General features: G+C 43.5%; 3 protein-coding genes across 6 annotated transcripts; all 3 read left to right on the top strand.

Moving 5' to 3' along the window:
• The first annotated feature begins 2,196 nt into the window (after window positions 1-2,196).
• On the top strand, window positions 2,197-4,595 carry LOC121694313 (selenoprotein H-like). 2 transcript variants are annotated; one of them, XM_042074428.1, is made up of 5 exons: window positions 2,197-2,380; window positions 3,228-3,357; window positions 3,454-3,596; window positions 3,741-3,839; window positions 4,237-4,595. In XM_042074428.1, exons 1-5 carry the CDS (start codon window positions 2,203-2,205, stop codon window positions 4,281-4,283), a joined length of 597 nt encoding a protein of 198 aa, XP_041930362.1. In that variant the 5' UTR covers window positions 2,197-2,202; the 3' UTR covers window positions 4,284-4,595. The 2 variants fall into 2 exon arrangements, with proteins under 2 accessions (XP_041930362.1, XP_041930363.1); XM_042074429.1 differs by having other exon boundaries at window positions 2,204-2,380; window positions 3,741-3,858.
• An 879-nt stretch (window positions 4,596-5,474) lies between these two features.
• On the top strand, window positions 5,475-8,623 carry clp1 (cleavage factor polyribonucleotide kinase subunit 1). 2 transcript variants are annotated; one of them, XM_042074417.1, is made up of 6 exons: window positions 5,475-5,637; window positions 5,984-6,270; window positions 6,380-6,487; window positions 6,932-7,051; window positions 7,269-7,406; window positions 7,690-8,623. In XM_042074417.1, exons 2-6 carry the CDS (start codon window positions 5,986-5,988, stop codon window positions 8,386-8,388), a joined length of 1,350 nt encoding a protein of 449 aa, XP_041930351.1. In that variant the 5' UTR covers window positions 5,475-5,637; window positions 5,984-5,985; the 3' UTR covers window positions 8,389-8,623. The 2 variants fall into 2 exon arrangements, with proteins under 2 accessions (XP_041930351.1, XP_041930350.1); XM_042074416.1 differs by lacking the exon at window positions 5,475-5,637 and adding an exon at window positions 5,689-5,843.
• Window positions 8,624-8,769: 146 nt separating this feature from the next.
• Window positions 8,770-19,813, top strand: zdhhc5b (zinc finger DHHC-type palmitoyltransferase 5b). 2 transcript variants are annotated; one of them, XM_042074409.1, is made up of 12 exons: window positions 8,770-9,346; window positions 10,850-11,985; window positions 12,085-12,206; window positions 12,404-12,561; window positions 12,708-12,880; window positions 13,348-13,450; window positions 13,890-13,981; window positions 14,307-14,415; window positions 14,558-14,666; window positions 14,775-14,881; window positions 15,389-16,113; window positions 16,723-19,813. In XM_042074409.1, the coding sequence occupies exons 2-12, from the start codon at window positions 11,846-11,848 to the stop codon at window positions 16,847-16,849; spliced, it is 1,965 nt and encodes a 654-aa protein (XP_041930343.1). In that variant the 5' UTR covers window positions 8,770-9,346; window positions 10,850-11,845; the 3' UTR covers window positions 16,850-19,813. The 2 variants fall into 2 exon arrangements, with proteins under 2 accessions (XP_041930343.1, XP_041930342.1); XM_042074408.1 differs by having other exon boundaries at window positions 8,770-9,357.
• The last annotated feature ends 5 nt before the right edge of the window (window positions 19,814-19,818 follow it).

Genomic DNA, 19,818 nt, shown 5'->3' with positions numbered 1-19,818 from the left:
TCTGTGTGTTCTTTGAAGTGTCTATGTCCCCACACACTCAGAACAGATCTATGATGGTAAAAAGGAGAATCATAAATGATCAGACAAGTGCTCTCTTTGAGCAAGCACTTTCACAGACGTCAGCTGTCAGACTCTGTAGAAGATGTATTGGATCATTTTAATTAAAAAATGGCAAATATCATGGATGACATTGCTACATTATAATTCAAGAAAGTTATAAGGACAAACAGAAAGCACCAAGCAACATATTTGAAAAGGATTGCGAAGAAGTTTACACTTGTTTAATCCCACCCCCTTTCATTAAATCATACAATTTATTATAAGGAAAATACATTTGCAATGATTGCAATTCATTCTTGAAATTAATGACTAAATAAAGATTTCCATTTGGAATTTAGACTGATGTCAAAACGTAATATAGAAAAACTTGTGCATTTATCTCCAGCAGGGTTGATAACTGCAATGGGCTTGTTACAGGCCGCCTTAAAAACACTATCAAACAGCTTCAGGTGATACAAAATGCAGCAGCTATAGTTTTCACCAAAACTAAAAGAACTGACCACATTACTCCAATTCTTAAGACCTAAATACCTATCAGACATGCTTCAGCAGTACACACCTTCTAGACCTCTTAGGTCTTAGGAGAAAAATCTGATCGTAAAACCTGCTGTTAGAACTAAACATGGTGAAGCAGCTTTCAGTTGATCAGTTTGTTCAGGTCCTTCTGTCTGATATTGAAGTGGAGCACTCCAGTTCAGCTCCCACAACAGAGCCAGCTTTCCTTACCAGCCTGTCCAGTCGCCCAGCATCCCTCTAATTGTTTCAAATTATTATGCAAATTGGATTTAAGTGTCATAAATATTTTTTTGTTTTTCAATTAAACTCATGGATAGTATTGTGTCTCAGGGCTCTTTGGATCATTGAAATCAATCTCAAACTCCTGTGATAATTAGTTTGCCAGCCCAATCAAAGGAAAACTACATAAGAAGTATCTCCACATTATTAAGCAGCATGCCACAGGTTTCAAGCAATATGAGAAAGAAAAAGGATATCTCTGCTGAAAAGCGTGATCTTGTGCACTACCTTGGACAAGGTATGAAAACATTGGATATTTTCCAAAAAGTTATGCGTGATCATCGTACTGTGAAGAAATTTGTCGCTGATTCAGAGCACAGGCGGGTTCGTGCAGACAAAGGCATAATAAGGAAGGGTTCTGCCAGACAAATTCATAGGATTAAGAGAGCAGCTGCTAGAATGCTATTATAAAGCAGCAAACAGGTATTTGAAGCCGCTGGCGCCTCTGGAGTCCCGCGAACCTCAAAGTGTAGGATGCTCAAGAAGTTTGCAAGTGTGCATAAACCTACTATTCAGCCACCCCTAAACATTGCTCACAAGCAGAAACGAATGCAGTGGGCATGAAGACTAATTTTCAAACAGTTTTGTTTACGGATGAGTGCCGTGAAACCCTAGATGGTCCAGATGGATTGAGTAATGGATGGTTGGTGAATGGCCACCATGTCCCAACAAGGCTGAGACGTCAGCAAGGAGGTGGCGGGGTCATGTTTTGGGCCGGAATCATGGGGCGAGAGCTGTTAGGCCACTTTAGGGTCTCTGACGGTGTGAAAATGACCTAGGCAGAGTACGTAGAGTTTCTGACTGACCACTTTCTTCCGTGGTACAAAAAGAAGAACTGTGCCTTCTGTAGCAAAATCATCTTTATGCATGACAATGCACCATCTCATGCTGCAAAGAATACCTCTGAGTCATTGACTGCTATGGGCATAAAAGGACAGAAACTCATGGTGTGGCCCCGATCTTCCCCTGACCTCAACCCTATTGAGAGCCTTTGGAGTATCATCAAGCAAATGATCCAATGAACAGTATTTTGAAAAATACTGTTATCATTGGGAGGTTTGTTCAATAAAATTCGAATTATACTTTAAGGGTTGATGACTTAATGATGAAAATTATGATGAAAATTATACTGACCATCATTTGCATCAACTATTTAGGAAAATCTGAGAAAAATCTAATTTAACAGCAGGGCTCCTGAGGAGGATTCAGAACCTGCAGGGCTTTGGTTGAGGTGAGACAGTTGGGTTTATTGGAAAACAATTATACTCCAGATTGGTAGATGGCGTTTGCGTCCAATGTGAAATTATGCAAGCAATCACGAGGACCATAGACATTCTATGTATTTTTATGTTAAGCGCGCGAAAAAACCCTTTAACAGCGTCAGTCACTCACGCCGTCAACTTCGGACATACTAGCGGTGGTTTCTTTTCTTTTGGCTGTGCGTTGCCAATTGAGCTAGGCTACACGAAAATAATCTGTTGCCTTGCGGTAGGCCTAATGGCGGCTAGACCTAATTCTAAAACAGGTAAGTGCCCTTAAATATCTCACTCTCTATGTTCAGAGTATCTGATTCTTTGCCCATTTCAATTATGTGCACGCATGATGTTTTTGAACGCCACAATGCGGTGACATAACTATCTATATCTGTGGTGCTAATCTTGTAAAGTAGGCCCAGGTCATGGAAACCCTAAACTGCTATCATGTAAAATAGCCTACGTTTAGATTTCGACCCCATTTCCCCATGATCTCGTGTTATAGGCTATATGTTATTATCTGGATATGAACTTTGTCTAAGAACTCTTAATTTGCCCACAACAGCCCAATTAGTTGTACCACTAGTAATTTCGTCAAAATAATAGCATAGTCTCCCGTGCCAAAATGGTCAACACATTCCACCACAACATAAGCTCCCAACAGCTCCCAACACCAGTAGAGCTTACTAACTGTCCTCTTATTATTGCATTATTTTCTCGAGGTATCAAATATACACAAAGTGTCGAGATAATGGTGAAAATAAGATGAGAATAAGAAGTCCCAAGAAAGGGGAGGAGGGGGCGGTGCTACAATACATGTAAACTGTATATATATCATTTATTTAGCTGACACCGTTATCCAAAGTGACTTACATATGTCAACTATATTACAAGGCTTTACTATGTCCCTGGAGCAATTTGGGGTTAAGTGCCTTGCTCAAAGGGCACAACAGTGGAAGCTGGTAATTGAACCCACAACTTTTCAGGTTACTGCACGCTAGTGCAGCTCCTTTACCACAACACTACCACCGCCTCAATCAGGGATTTCACAGGCAACAATGAGTTTCCTTCAGACCTAATGTATGTGGTTATCGCTGTGTTTACCATGTTGATGTTCAGGTCGTGGTTCTAAGCGAAAGGCAGAGGATCATGATCTAAAAGAAGATGCACCTTCTTTGGACAACAAGAAAGAAAAGCCTGAAGATGTGGAGGTTAAAGAAGAAGGCCAAAAAATTGTTATTGAACACTGGTAAGCTGGGAATCTGGATGTGAACATCACTGCAAACTTTGGATTGCTCTTTATGTGATGCACAGAATATTGGGTGAGATTGAGATTCTCTTCTAGTAAAAGCTGACGAGTGTACGGTCGGAATGCTGACGCGGTGAAGTCGGCAATTCAGGCTGCACATCCAGATCTGTGTGTGGAACTGAACCCCCAGAAACCTCGTCGAAACAGTTTTGAGATCACCCTGGTGGATGCTGGCAAGGGTAATGTGGAGTGGAGGACTCAATATGAGCCAGTGTTGTGATGAAGTGTGCAGCACTTCAATGAGTGAGAATTATTTCAATGAGTGTGGCATAGATAATGTCTCCTCTCAGTATCTCTCAACTTTGCACACACTCTGTTCTCAGAAACGTGTCTGTGGACTGGCATTAAGAAGGGTCCTCCTCGTAAACTGAAGTTCCCTGACCCTGAAGAAGTCCTGTCTGTCTTGAAGGAGGCAAGAGACGGTAAATAGAGACCAATAAGGTTTGTCTTGGCTTTCACTGTTAACTTTGAAAAGGGAACTTCTTATTTACAACATCATTATTTTTCTGTGTATTGTAGCCAGACATCATTCAAGTTATAGTAATGTTTGCTATTTAGGGGTAACCTAATCATAAAGTGTCTTGTCACCCTGGGTGGTGGTATTGGGAGCTTTCAGTTCAGGCATACTGAATTTTTATTTGAGATTCTCAGGCATACAGAGGATCAGTTTAGGCCAAAAATGCCAACTTTGGTGTCTTCAGTATACCTTGTACCATGTAAAACCAACAACCAAAGGAATGTCTAACTATTGGCCTTTTCAATTTAGTTTATTCAGTGTTTTTATAAACCAAATTGTCAAATGATTTCTGTCCTTTGCAGTTGCTAATGAGATTCAGAGCACCTGCATGCGTAATGATGGGGAATGACCAAAAGGATGCCTTCCCAGTCTCTCCCTTGATAACCCTGCTGCAGTGTTCGGAACTGATGAGTATTTAACATGTGGTTGTCAATCTGATTTCCTCCTTACTGGTTTGTACTGCTGCTGTCTGCGGTAATGCTTTTGGCTTAGTTTTGTTCTGTAAGAGAATAGACTTGACTATTCTCCCTGATAAACCTTGGGTTGAACACTCCTCATTAAGTTCTTTTAACTTCCGTATTAGGTTTGTAACAGTACTGAATTCCTCCTGTATAACATGTGACTGAAGGTGTTTTAACTTAAATAAAATGTTCACTTTAAATGTGTCAGTATTCAGGTCCTTATCTCTTTAAATGTCCGCTGTATGTACACAAAAGCTATAGCACCCCATTATTAAATTTGTATAGTGTACAAGAAGTGAAATTATGCAGTAACTTAACACCTAAATGAGCATTTGTACAAAAGTTGGATGTACTTGACTCAGAATATAACACATCTTACTGATCCAAAAATGAGTTTTCCCAGGTTGAATTCAGGCCAGAAACACTAGTAGTAAGGCCTTGATTAAAATGTGGTGATTAAAATGGTAAAATTGGTAAAATTTTTGCAACATACTACAGTACAGTTCAAGTTGACAAAACAAGATGAGCAAATATAATGAGTCAATAGAGGGAGATAAGAAACAGTATTGTCATGGGACACATGGGCTACTCATGTTATACAATCAACTGATTATAATCATAAGTGAGTGTTTACATCTCATTCAGCACTCTCGCTCTCCTTTCTCTTGTCAGAATATTCATTCAACAGTAGGCTACTGATTGACAGGATGAGAATATTTTGTATCACGTGGACACAAGTTATGCTTATATCTACATGGTGATTTACTAAGTTGGTATAACAACTTTACTTTTTAAACCAGTGTATCTTTTTTTTATATAACATTTGTTATAATTATATAGAACACTGGCTAAGAGGTACACAATAAAACAAAGAAGGCAAAATAAATAATGGAGAAAAACTTTCTGCATAAAAATTGTATTCAGATTTAGTGCCTTGGTTTCTACTTGTCAATGTTTTGCAAAATTAGCAAAATTCCCGTCTTGAATTTGATAGTTATATTAGGGACGGAAAAAAACAATGTTACAATGGATCATTGTGTTGTTAAAAAAGGTTTGTTCTCTGTAACAGCGCAACACAAATATATGAAACATGTAACACTCAAGTCAAGAAAGTGTAGCAAAAATGTATCCAACTCGAGAGGTAGCGTTTCTCGCGTTGTGATGACGCCATCAACACTGGACGGAAGCGCCCTCTGTTTGTGGCAGGTGGTCTGTTCGTTTGTTAGCTGTGAAAGAAACCAAGTAAGTGTTTCATTAAATTGAATTATAAAACTATACGGACGTGTTCAGATTGTTAGAACATTTCTTCAGTTTAAGTTTTGATACTGGTTTGCATACAAGTAGGCCTAGTCGCCGGTGTTCATGAAGCGTCGCTTCTCGGGATTCCGGGAGCTTTAGCACTTTTAGCACTGCAGTTGCGATGGCAGCATGGAACTCTTTGCTTGAGAGTATAAAGTATTTTCTCTTTTGCTACAAGTACAATGAACCGGAATTGCGATTGTTATTTGTGGTTGTTTCTAACGTTTCAATTGTTTGTTTTTTGGTCGTAAATGAGTTGTAACCCACCTTCGTTGCTCTCACCCTGCAGCCATGACCACTGAAGGTCCTGAGAAATCGGGCGAGGAGGGCGCCGGAGCCGCGAGTGGAGCGACAGGCAGCGCGAACACGGGTACCCGATTTGACCTAGAGAAAGAGACTGAACTTCGGTTCGAGGTTGAGGCAGGTGAACGAGTCCAGCTGGAACTTCTCTCTGGATTAGCCGAAATATTTGGCTCTGAACTCAATAGGAACAAGAAATACATGTTTGGTCCAGGCTCGAAAATCGCTGTGTTCACTTGGCAGGGCTGTAGTGTATCCCTCTCGGGGAAGACTGAGGTAAGATATGAATGCGCTGTGTTGTACTAAGTTAATGCTTTCAGTTATTTGTTTGTTTGCCTTTTGACAAGTGTCTATATTTTAATATTGTGGGTTCATGTTGCCACAGGTTGCCTATATATCCAGAGACACCCCGATGCTTCTGTATCTTAACACCCATGCTGCATTGGAACAGATGAGGCAACAAGCAGAGCGCGACAATGAGAGAGGCCCACGAGTGAGTCCTACTAAAATGTCCATCCGTAATAGGATGAAGTTGATAACATGAGCTGGAATCTTCCTTTGCTGTGTTGTTGACACCACATACAGGCTAACTACATCATCAAATTTCATTTCAAACCCCTACCATCATTTTTTTGTGAGGATGTTGTCTGGTAATAACCAAAGACATGGAGATATATCAATTTTTTTTGTTTTAAACCTGCATATAAACTTCACACTAGACTAGATGGTTCCAGTCATACATTAGCCAGTTACACTTAACTCGGCACACTTAGAGAGAGATGTCGGTTTTATCATGTTTGTGGTGATGGCCAAAATTCAGATTTCCTTTGTTAGTCTTCAAAAAGAGAAGAACTGACCAATGCAATCACAATTTCTCACCATAACCAATCTGTCAGATTTGTGCATTCGTCTAACTTGTGTCCATGTTATTGTCTAGGTCATGGTGGTTGGTCCCACAGATGTCGGGAAATCAACAGTATGTCGTCTGTTGCTGAACTATGCAGTAAGACTTGGCAGAAGACCAACCTTAGTAGAGCTGGATGTGGGCCAAAGTGGTGTAAGTATGTTACGTCAGCACAGTTCATTACTGTGTAAAATGCTTTTGGTTGAAGTTAGAACTAGAATTATTTCACCTATTCCTAATTAGAGTGGGTGTACAGGTCAATTAAATCAGCCCTTCATAATATCTGTAGTAAACATGCTTTTCAATGGCATGAGGCTGTCAAATTGATTGAATGGTACACAAGTGTAATGAAAACTGTTTATGTTAAAAGGTGTCTGTGCCAGGAACGATGTCAGCTCTGTGCATTGAGCGCCCAGCTGATGTGGAAGAAGGCTTCTCAGTCCAGGCTCCTCTGGTCTATCACTTTGGTTCCACAACCCCTGGAACTAACATCAAACTCTATAATAAGGTCCATATTGTTCAATATCCATATTGTTGAATTTTTCTATCTCCAAAATGTTCTGAATGTGTGTGCATTGAACTTTTCATTTATACATTATATAGTTAATATTCTGTAGGTAAACGCCTTTGTTACATCCTCGTTGTTTTTCCTACTTGGGTGATGGTGGTAGTGAAATGGTGTTACTCTTACTTTGATAGTCATGTGTGTTTGGTCATGTATACGGGTGGGAGGGGGGGGGTTGTGCACTCATGGTTGTTATGATCTCTAATTATTCCCTGTTTTCTGGCAGCTGACATCCACCCTGGCTGAGGTGTTCTCCCAGCGCTGTGAGGTCAACCGGAAGGCTAGTGTGGGCGGCTGCATTATCAACACCTGTGGCTGGGTGAAGGGCTCAGGCTATCAGGCACTGGTGCATTGTGCTTCGGCCTTTCAGGTGGACGTGGTGCTGGTGCTGGACCAGGAGCGGTTGTACAACGAACTGAAGCGTGATCTGCCCCACTTTGTGCGTGTGGTGTTGCTCCCCAAGTCTGGTGGTGTGGTGGAGCGCTCCAAGGACTGCCGACGAGAGTCACGCGACGAGAAGATCCGTGAGTATTTCTACGGCTTCCGTGGTACCTCGTTCTACCCGCACGCTTTCGATGTACGCTTCTCAGACGTGCGCATCTACAAGATCGGTGCACCGTCCATCCCGGACTCATGCCTGCCATTGGGGATGTCTCAGGATGACACACAGCTCAAGCTGGTCCCAGTGAGTCCAGGCCGTGACCTGACACACCATGTCCTGAGCGTGAGCTGCGCTGAGGACGACACAGGAGACGGGACCTCAGCAAGGGGCCGTGGGGTGCTGGAGAGTCCTGTGTGTGGCTTCATCGTGGTGACTGCAGTAGACACACAGGCTCAAGTGATGACTGTTCTTTCACCTGCACCTAGACCCCTGCCTAGGCACACACTACTGATAATGGACATTCGCTTTATCGACCTGAAGTAGAAACAAATAGAAAAGGGATGTCCACTATGGAGCAGGTGGAAAAGATTAATACCCATATTGGGACTTAAGATATGAATTTAAAATGCTTAAGTCAAGCAATCCTTCATTTCTGTTAAATACTTCATGTCATGTGTGATGGGTCGTCATGCTCTTTGATTTGCATAAAATATTTGTACAGTATTTTTTCTGTGTCTTTTACTAATAGTTGATTTTATTAAAATATTTTGATATTTGATGTTGTCTCTGTGTGTTTTTGTTTTGTATTTCTCAAAAGAAATGGTACCATAGGGAATAAGATGTGCCCCACCTTCCCCCTGTTGTGGTTTGAACGTCAGGAGTCGATGGTAACATTGCCTCTCACTGCCGCATGAGGGCATATGCTCGCTCAAGCCATAGACCTCGGTCTACGTAGCGAAACTTCACAATTTAGGAACAATTTCCTAAATTACCACCGGAAGGGGTAGATTATCCTGTTGTGTGGTGATGACTTTTGCGAGCGAAAGTACCCCTGCACAGTCCGGAAAAGGCCAGTTCTAGGGTCTACCCTAGGTAAAACGGGTTAGATGTATTTCTTCACCTGAAGAAGCAATATCGCCCGTGATGCTAATGAAGTAACGCTGAACTTGAGAACTGTGGTCTACCATCCCTCGTCAGTTGTTGATTTCGTGGGGCCACTCACACGAGAAGAGTAATTCGGGCTTCTCTAGATTTAGTAGTTTCTCTGGAAAACTGGTTTCACTCGGGATGTAATTCACTGCGACCCAAACATCAGATACTGCTGTGGACTTAAATTGTTATCGTGGGTCGAGTTCTTGGCGATAACTGAAATCGGAAGAACGAGTCTCAGGATTGTCTACTTGGGGCCAACTAGTTAGCTAGCATATCTAGCTGCTAGCAAGCTAACTTTAGCGGAACTGCAGAAGACAACCAGCATAACAGACTGTCTCACTCACCTGCGGTGCTTGTCAGGTAATGTTTTCCTTATTAATGCAACTGCTGTTTCATCGGCTCTTTTTATTGACATGTCATGTACGTACTCTACTAACTGACATTTTGCCATCATAAAATCTTGATCTTGGAGTTAACGTTATTACTTTCATATGGCCATTATTCAGTATATTACAACTGACGTCTCTGTCGGCTAGAATAATGTGTAGAGCAAAGGCACCAGATGGGCAGATGGGTAACATCTAAACCTTGGTAATGGAAGCTAATGTAAGGTTGATTAGCATGGTTGTCTTAGCAGTAGCATGGTTATTAGTGAGGATTTAGTGTTTAACTGATAAACTATTTAACTGAAATGAGTTGAGGACCTAGATCAGTGGCCAGGGGACGAAACGTCTACTCGGGTTCTTCAACGTTTAGCGAGAAAATCAGGTGAAGTTTAGCTGGTTGCTAACGATGGGGGTATTGCTAGCTAATGTTAGCGAAGTTACGGCTGAATTTGACGTTAGCTAGCCATCTAGGATGGATTGATGTGCTCCCTCTGCCGCACATCTTAACCTTAACCTTATACGTGCCGAATAGCTTCCTGGATGTAATAATATAAGTACTGTCCATACAACAGATCTGTCATGTTTCATTATATGATTTAATAGGAACAGATAGGAAATATGAGAGGTGGGATTTGCCCTTGGCCCCTGTGTCATTCAGATGAGCACCTGCAAGAGACACGCCAGGATTAGCGTCCATGGGGAACAGGATTTCGTCCATCTAAATGATTAGTGTCGGCGATAACCTGACTCCCACCACTGGGTACTGGGCTAATCTCCAGTGGCGACAGGCGACATGTTTGCCCAAGGAGTAGTTCGCTTTTCATAAACTAGGTGGTCGAATCGACTGGTCCAATTAAATTACATGTTAATCTAGGCTAGTTATGCGTGATAATGTATTTTAAGCGAAGGCAAAGCTTCCCTACTCCGAGGTGACACGAAGAGATAACGCGATCGAAAGTCTGATAAAGATTGCATGGTTTGTGTGAGTAAGTGTGAGATGTTGAGCGGCACAGGCACACCCTTTTCCTCGGTGAGTCACTGTCACTGTAGTGGAAAACGTATCAGCATGTGGACAGGTTTCAACAAAGACTCGTAACGCGTACTTGAATGTCATTTTGGACGCAGAGACTTTCTTGTTTTTTTTGTATGCTGTGACAAGAGTCACAGTTTACATGTTTTGTCCTGTGAAGATTAGGAAAGAGAGTTTTACTGCAACGTTTTTGAATGAACAACTTTGCAAGTTGTATGTTATTTGAGAACGTGGTGTAAAAGATACACCTCCCCCCTACTGGCACTGACACCTGGAAAACCTGTGTGGGGAGCTAGTTCCCATCCATACCATGTTCCTATACTGTTTTGCATACAACCGAACTCTTGAGAAATATGAACGCTCAAGATTTGGGGGCACATTGCCTTGCATGGAGGTTGGCATTAATGTACTCTCTCATATACTTACTGTGTTACAGGACTAAGTCCTTGGCCAATGCAAGGAGGAACAGTCACCTCAGTGTTCCCTAGCAGCCATTGACCTGTTAGTTTACCAGCCAGAGAAAGGCCCCAATGGAATACAATGCAGATGTAAAATGGTTTGGGCCCCAGGAGTGTGCCCATGGGTTGGTGATGTGTGTGGAGACTGGCTGGGTCGACGGGGAGGACCCACAGAAACTCGGACACAGACACAGCATGGAGCTCTGAAGAGGACGAGGGGGTCCCAGGCTGGAATGACTAGCATCGCACTACAGTCTTTTTTGTTGATGCAATTGCACTGGAGCAAGGACGCAGAATAACTTACGTTTTTTTTAATTATTATTATTATTTTCTTTTTCATTTTATTGTTTTATAGTAATTTTTTAAAGAAGATATATTTTTTGGTCATTTTGCCAAACATTTTTTTTTGGTGTATACAAATGCATCTATACATGAATGCACCACATCTATCAAGCATTGACTAACAGCAAAACTCAAGTCAGCACACCTTTGTGATGTCTTTGATCAGCTGAGAGACTAATATTTAATTTTTGTACTCACATCAATCTAAGTATCAATGAAGCCATGCAGAAATCTATTTGAATGAAGTGGCAGCTATTTTTTTTATTGCCAATTAATTTTTTTTTTATCTTGAATAGTTGTCTAACATTGTATATCTCCTGCTAACTTGCAGATGCACACATTCTGACCTACTCTAATAGTGCCACAACCTCACTTTCCTGGACACATAAAACACGGATGTGAAGTCTCTCCTTGTTTACCCCAAACACTTAATCCTTCTCTCTGTCCTTTCTGAAGTGAATACTTCACCCCTCCTTTGTCCTCTGTGTTTCCTTGATTTTGACCATGCCAACACTCTCCACTCTCATAACACAAAGGGCATAGTTTCTTGTCTTGTTGACCCTCTCGTTCACACATACATATCCTACCCCTTTATCCCTTCTCTCTCTCTCTCTACCTCTCACTCTCTCTCCATGCCGGCTGGTCTGAGCATGGGTGGGGCTTTAGGAGCCCCCTCCTCCCCTTCCCGCCCATTTCGCCCTAGTCGCTATGTCCCTGTATCCGCGGCGACCGTATTCTTGGTGGGCTCGACGACACTCTTCCTGTGTTTCACGTGAGTTCTCAGCCGTAAACGCACACTCTTGTCACACATCGCCGGACTAAACACTTGGCTCAGTCCCACTCATGTGCACTCCTGTCTCTTTCTCTCAAGGTGTCCTTGGTTGTTTGAGGTGTACTCCTCCATCATCCCTCTCTACAATACACTTATTTTCCTCTTCACCTTGTCCAACTTCTGCATGGCCACATTCATGGACCCTGGCATCTTCCCCAGAGGTACAGCATGCGTCATTGTGTGTGTTCATATGTGTGTGGTGCTTGTTTGTGTTTGGCATGTGTCTGTTTTGATGGAAAAAGAAGATAACTCCTAATTCTTCCTGCAGGCTGAGCTGATTTGCACTGCTTGGAATGTAATGTCTCCTTGTGTGTGTGTGTGTGTGTGTGTGTGTGTGTGTGTGTGTGTGTGCGTTTAGCGGAGGAGGATGAGGACAAGGAGGATGACTTCCGGGCGCCACTGTACAAGACGGTGGAGGTGCGGGGGATTCAGGTGCGCATGAAGTGGTGCTCTACCTGCCGTTTCTACAGGCCCCCTCGCTGCTCGCACTGCTCTGTCTGTGACAACTGCGTCGAGGTTAGAGCGCGCGCACACACAAACTCAGTTTCACACCCAAACTCACACCACATTCTGATTAAAGTCCCCAAAGACCGTTGTTGTGAGAGCAGGCATGTGTGTGTGTCTCTGTGTGTGTGTGTGTGCGTGTGTGTGTGTGTGTGTAGGATTTCGACCACCACTGCCCCTGGGTCAACAACTGCATCGGGAGACGGAACTACCGCCACTTCTTCCTGTTCCTGCTGTCACTCACAGTCCACATCATGGGCGTGTTTGGCTTCAGCCTCGTGTACATCCTCCACCACACACATAAGCTGGACACGCCACAGTCTGCCGTCACGTATCCTTTTCCCACTGGAATTGCCCCTCTATATTCAAATGTTATATAGGGAATATAGTAAAGAACTAGTGACTTAGTTTTTGATGTAGCTCCTGAAATGTAGTTCAAGCTAGTATTTTGAAAGTTCCATTAGTTTGTTATAAATGTTTACTTGTCATAATTTTGTTTGGACAGAGGTGACCTAAACCTTACTTGTTAGGAGAATAGGTTGATTGTGAGCTCCAATGTAATCTGTGGCAAATAAGGCATGCTTCCCATCTTAAACCCAATCTATGTTCAGTTCACTTTCCTGTATGAATCACCTCCAAATTCAATTCAATTTTTTTCCATATTTAGGCCATTTGATTTTGTTTTGTTTTAGACCCTAATTAGGTTTGTTTTTCTGTGTGAGAGTTTGAGAAAGGGATGTTTCAAGCTTGCATACTTGATTTTTGTATTTGAAAATGTTCCTTAACTGTGTGGCTCAGTATAGCAGTCATGTGTGTGGCCGGCCTCTTCTTCATCCCAGTTGCTGGGCTGACGGGATTCCATATTGTCCTGGTAGCACGAGGACGAACCACCAACGAGCAGGTCTGTGTATGTGTAGTTGTTTGAAGGTATAAGATGTTTACTTGATTACGTTTATTACACCACAGCATCATCATAACTTGAGGCCTGAAGCGATTAAACAATTGTGGTCAGAATGGAAAAAGGGGTGTATTTAATGTTTTAGTTCATATTTGATGTTGATTTTCATTTGGATTGTTCCTCTTTTTTAAAAGAGAGCTGGGTGAGAAGTTTGCCTTTAAAAAAAATACCAGGCAATCAACAATCATCGCATGAACCAATGTTGGTGAAAACAACTGAAATTGCATTTTGTCATATCAGTTGTACAATACTTTACATAGTAAATTATGAACACCTCTGAACAGAGTTAGCTTATGTGTAAAATTCCAGTTCCATGACTGGAATTACATCCCTGAATGGAATCCATATGTTTTTTCTCCCATCTTTGTTCATGTCTTATTAGGTGACGGGGAAGTTTAAGGGTGGAGTGAACCCATTCACCAAAGGCTGCTTGAGGAATATATCCCACGTGCTGTGCAGCTCCCAGGCTCCCAGGTCAATTAACATCTCTGCTCCAGTGACCAACTTTACATCTCCCATTTGTAACTCGGCTAATACAGGGTGCCATTGTTCTTGTTAGGCGCTTTACTTACTTGCTTGATTGATTGGATCAGTCTTGTTAGCTACTTTCTTCAGATATGTGCTGCCTTATCTGTACGTTGAAGATATATGTCACATAGTGTGTGCCAGCTTTTCTGACAGATGTAATGTGTCGAGTAATTATTTAGAGTTTTAGGTTTATTAAATCTTTCAGATATTATAATAGTATTTGAGTGTTCTTCAGAATGGATTGTCTTACTATGTTTGTGCATGTGTGTAGGTATTTGGGTCGCTTGCGGAAGTCCGTTTCTCTTGAAATACAGCCGCCATTTTTGCGACCACATCCTCAAGATGAAACCGATAAGGCGCTGGACAATGGAATTCAACAGGTATGAGCTCACAAGGCCGACACATACATGTGCCCATGCACAACACTTCCATGTGATGTGTTTTGTTGTTGTTGTTGTTGCTGTTGCTGCTCTGCACCCTCTCTAACCTGAGTGTGTGTGTGTATGTGTCTGTGCTGCTCAGTCGAAAAGCAGTCTGGAGCTGATGGAGAGCCAGTCCACAGACGCAGAGCCCCCGCCTCCCCCACCCCCTGATTTCCGCTACCCAGGGCTGTCACAGACGCACACTGAGGGTAGGTGGAGGAACATACACATGTAGGAACGTGCACCAGCATTCAAACACACACAGTAGGTAGTACAGGCAGTCTGTGGTAAGTTGTCCTCCTCCTTCTACCTATCAGAGAGCAGCTTGCTTCACGAAGCTCCACCCACCCCTTCTTTGAACAAGTACCGGCCGGCTAGGAGCAGCCCAGGAAGGAACCACACTGCCATAGCGCACTCGACCAAGGTAAACAGCCACACACGCACTCATGTTAACATGTAAACATCGTTGTTATTATTGAAGGCAGGTACACTGAGACATTTCTGCATTGCACCGCAGACCCATCATTAAATTATTTTATTGTCTTCTTGTTTTTTTGATCGTTTTACCGCCAGTCTGTCGATCAGTAAGTGCTAGGCTCGAGCAGTGTCAGTGTGTGGTTGCCCGTTTGGTTGTGATCAGTGTTTTGTTGTGCGTGGGATGTGTCCGTGTGTCGTCACCTGTAAGAGCGCCAGTGCTTGTGTTTGGGTACTCTGATCTGGTAGACTTGTGTTGTTTTCCATTCTCCCCCTGTTTGCTCTGCTGTCCTTAACTGTTGTTTCCTACTGTACCGGGATGATGTGCCCCCCCCCCCAGTGTCCCCTCCTCTTGTTTTTTCTTTTCCTCCCGTACTGTGGGTCTCCAGCTGCCTGCCTAGTCTGTCTACTCAGCCTGCCTTTGTCTCTTCTGTCTGTCTATGTGTGTCTCTCGTAGATGACTCGCGGAGACAGCTGTGTCTCCGACCCCAGTCTCTCTGGCCGGGTGGGGGCGGGTGGGCGTGGGGGAGTCGGGGGTGGCGGCGCAGGCCCGGGGGGGCTGGGCGGGGCTTCCACTTTGGGCGGGCGCTCCTACCCCTCCTTCACCGACACGCTGCTCCAGTCGGCGGCGGCCTCGCGCTCGTCGAGCCTGCGCTCGGCCTACACGGCGCACAACGCCCTGGGCCCGCTGCTCTCGGAGGGCACCACCACCTCCACCAGCTACAAGAGCCTGGCCAATCAGACGCGCAACGGCAGCCTGTCCTACGACAGCTTGCTCACGCCGTCCGAGAGCCCCGAGTTCGAGTCGGCCGCCCCCGAGCTCTCCCCTCCCAGGCCGCACCCTCCGCCCGGCGGCCCGCTGAGCCCCGCCCCAGTCGGCGAGGAGCCCCCGCCCATACTGGGATACTCCTCCCCCTTCCTGTCCGCTCAGCAGCGGGAAGGCTCTCTCCAGGCCTGCCCCGCCCGCCTAAGCTACTCCTCCCACCGCGCTTTGTTCCGCCCCACCAGCCCGCCCCCGGTCCAAGCCCTCGCCCTGCCCCACTCTCCTCGTGCTCGCTCCCTGGGCTCTCCTCCGCCAGGCTCCGCCCTCCCGTCCGCGCTGGGCAAATCACTGTCCTACACGGGCGGAGCCACGGTCCAGCGCCGCCCTCCTAAAGCTGGGGGAGGGACCCAGGTGGCAAAGTGAGTAGCGGCCAACAAGCTAAGCCTTTCTTTCCACTCTGTGAACTCTTCCTCTCTCCCTCTCTCTAGCTCTGTCACTCACAGTGTCTGCCTTCTTCTATGACTCTTTTCTAATAATATTTTCTGCATCATTAACTTTCATTACTTAATTTGGAACATGGCAATAAAACACAGACACGCAGCCATAGTTTTGTATTCTTTTCATCTGGCCGTGACTGGTCGTTCAAGCCAGAGCACCCCCTCCATCATCTCCAGTCTGGTCAGGTATGGCCAGTGGTGGTCAAACCATCTGCACTAGCGCTTCAATTTTGTGGGGCTTTCGTTATTTTACTTTCTCCTCTATTTTTTACCATTCTTTATTTCCACAGCATGCATTGGCTGTGCGTGTGTGTGTGTGTGCGCATCTGTGTGTCCTTGTATATCTGTGAATGTGTGTGTGAGTGTGTTGTAGTTGGAGTGAGTGCCCTTGTAGGGAGGAAATGAATGTGCTTAGAGGCGTGTCTGTGTGTACAAGTAGGGGCATCAGTGTTGTCGCCATGACTACGGGAGGTGCAATGTTTTTGTTTGTGGTAACCCTCAAACCCGTCTGTCTCTCACCCACCCAACCAGCTCCACCACTCGACCCAGCCTGGCCAATCACAGCACTCTCTCATCGTTTAACCCTGCCCTTAAAACAGGGGATGAAGTGAAGAAGGTGACTGGCATTGGGGGCACAACCTATGAGATATCAGTGTAGCACCAAGGGCCATGTCACATCACATGATTGATCTCCTACCCTGCCTCTGACGTCCTTCTGTTGAAGAAGGAAGGCTGGTAAACTTGCACTGGCACAGCTGATCAAAGACTCCTGCCCTACTGGCGTTGGAGGTGAACTCAACGCTCATCCAAAAAGAAAAAGGACTTTTTTTTTTATCAGCCAGTGAATGGTTCAAAAGAAAGTGGGGTATATGCATACATATGAAATGAAATCTATATCTGTGTTAAGATCATTGGGTCCATATATGGGATGAGCAGTATGATGTCGACCAAAGTGAAGCATGACGCTATGAGGACGAGCACATTGATTCATGGCCAGTGATCAGCTGAGGACCAGGCTCACAGGAGCTTTGATTGATTGGAGGTCCACTCATTTGAATTCTGTTTTTGCTTATTTCTTCTTTTCTTAGATTTTTATTATGTTTTATTGTATGTGTTTTTTTGTCTTCAAATGTTATTTTATACAAATATCTATCTAAAAGAGTTACTGTGTGTGGCAACTGAATCAGGAAAGAAGATAAATGGTTAAAAGAGTGCAATTGTTTTAGGGTAGGTCGTCTTTTCATAATTTGATTGATGGCTGTATCAGCCTGTCGTACACCCTGTTTGAGATCTCAGCCAAAGAGATAGGTATGATCAGGGATCTTGATTTTGACGGACAGCACATATAGTCAATGGGACTGATATTATCCATGGCTCAACAGCACAAAAAAAGGATTTAATGGAATATAACTGAATGTTCGTCATGGAGATTTTATGCAAAATGTCTGTCCTGAAGAATGTGTAAAAACATTTGCGCCTTTGTCTTAACTGCAAGATTAAGAACAATTGTGCTGCTCTCAAAGAACTCAGCACTATAGGTGAGGTGAAATCGTACACTGTTCACATTTATGTTTGCCCTGAAGTTAAAAGTTATAACATGTCTTATCCATATTCATAATGCCTGTATATAACACTAGATTTTGGGGTAAGGGGTTTGTTTTATATATTGGCATACTCTCTCAATCTAAACAGCAGTGGAATTATTTGAATTTCAGCATTTGTATCTGCATGGTTGGTGTCCAATGTACCTCCTGTGCTCTTTTAAAGGAATAGAACTGTACATGGTGCGTGTCTAATTTGGTCTAATTTGGTCAAATTGATTTTGAGAAGAAAACGTGTGTGCAATATTTGATGCATGTTCCCCATTTCACAGTTTTAGCCTGTGCATTGTCCCAAGTGACATTCTTAGAGGTGAACACTTGTCCTGTCCTGCTAACATCAGTTCATTTCTTCCTCCTCTGCTTTCGAGAAAGGAGACCTGCCGCACCTACTTAGCGGGCTCGGTCCCTACTTTAATGGCCATATTCTGAGGTAAACATGCTGGTACTGTGAATCAGATAATGCTTCCTGGTTTAGCAGCTGTAGCATTCTCATTCATTTCAGAGAATCCCACAAATCAATGGAGCTTAATTTGAGCATTTGTTTTAGGAGCACGTGCAACACTTGAGTGGTAAATGTCACAGCACAGCCCTCAGAATATGGCTTTGAAAGTATTTGGTACTTTGGTTCGTCATGAATTCTCAACTAAAAGACATCAAATTATGTGTTGTGTTATTATGTGACGGGGAATAACTGTTTTGCCAGTGTCAAAAACACGCTGTCTCATCAACTCTTTGTCATTGTGGTTGGCCAATGCTGTTTCCCAATCTAAGCCATTATTTCCTATTGCTTTACAAGAATGAACAGCCAGAATAAGATGTGTGAGCTATGCTGTGTGGTCCTTTGCTGATTGGAGAGTGAATTAAATAATAGTAATGTGAAGGTGACGGTAGAATATATAATGTTGCTGTGCACTTTTTAGATGTATTTTTTTACTGTTGTATCATTGCAGGGCTAGTGCTTCGTATGATGTTGGAACATTGCCAGCTGACGTAAGAGGTTACTTTTTACTGTATAGGGGTATGAGGCTGCATGTCTGTGAGCTTGAACAAAACAAGGACAGACAGGGTGGAGAGATGCATGAGAGCTCATCTGGGTTTGCTTTTCCTGAGGTACCCTGTTACAGTGTATAATGTTGATGCACATTACACGTTGTGGGAGTAATGCTCACTTTGTGTGGCGTTAAAGGTGTGTGTTTTGCACAGTGTGTGTTTGTTTGACTTTGTTGATACGATCAGAATGTCCAGTCTGTGGAAGCATTTTCCTGTGGAATGTCCAGCATTGTGTGTGAGGATGGTAAATGTTGGTAGGCTGTCATTTCTAAGAAAACATACTCTGCAGAAATCACAAATGGCCCCCTGACCTAACATTAGCTTTAAAGATAAGATGCCTCACCCTTAACTCTCACCTTTCAAAGTCTTCTTTGAAGTTAATGGCGTTATTCAAGCTCGGTGGAAGAGTTTAATCAGTGTAGTTTGACTCAGGCCAATAGGAAAATTACGTGATTCAAGCCCTCTAACCTCAGAAGACATAGTCAAGCTTAAGATGTTTGTTTAGACATTGTATGACTGTTTTTTCCATGGTAGCTTAATAACCTCTCCACCCTGGCCTTATGACGCCTTATAAGTGTTCTTAGGGCTGTGAACTAAGATGAGAGGTTGCATTATCATTGGCAAGTGGTGGTCACACACAAATGCAATCCCTTTTTACAGTTGTGAACAAAAATGGAAAACAAATTCCATTCAATGATCAAGACAGCTGAGACCACTGAAACGTTTTGTGTTTTAAAATGTTTTTATGTTAGATGCACACTTCCATTTGAGACTGGCAAATGTGAAGCTTTGTATGTGTTAGTGATCACTGCTCTGGTTCCAACTCAAAGCTTATGGGGGTAGACAGCATGGACTGGAGGCATTTTGAAAGGATTGTTTCACCCTTTACTGGAGCTGAAGGTTTTTTTTTTCATGAGGCAGAGACAAATAACGACAAGGCAGAGGCAGACAAATAAAGACGAGAAGATATTCTTGA

This window comes from Alosa sapidissima, chromosome 20 (assembly GCF_018492685.1).
Source record: "Alosa sapidissima isolate fAloSap1 chromosome 20, fAloSap1.pri, whole genome shotgun sequence".
NCBI lineage: Eukaryota > Metazoa > Chordata > Actinopteri > Clupeiformes > Clupeidae > Alosa > Alosa sapidissima.
This window is presented reverse-complemented; position numbering and strand designations above follow the sequence as displayed.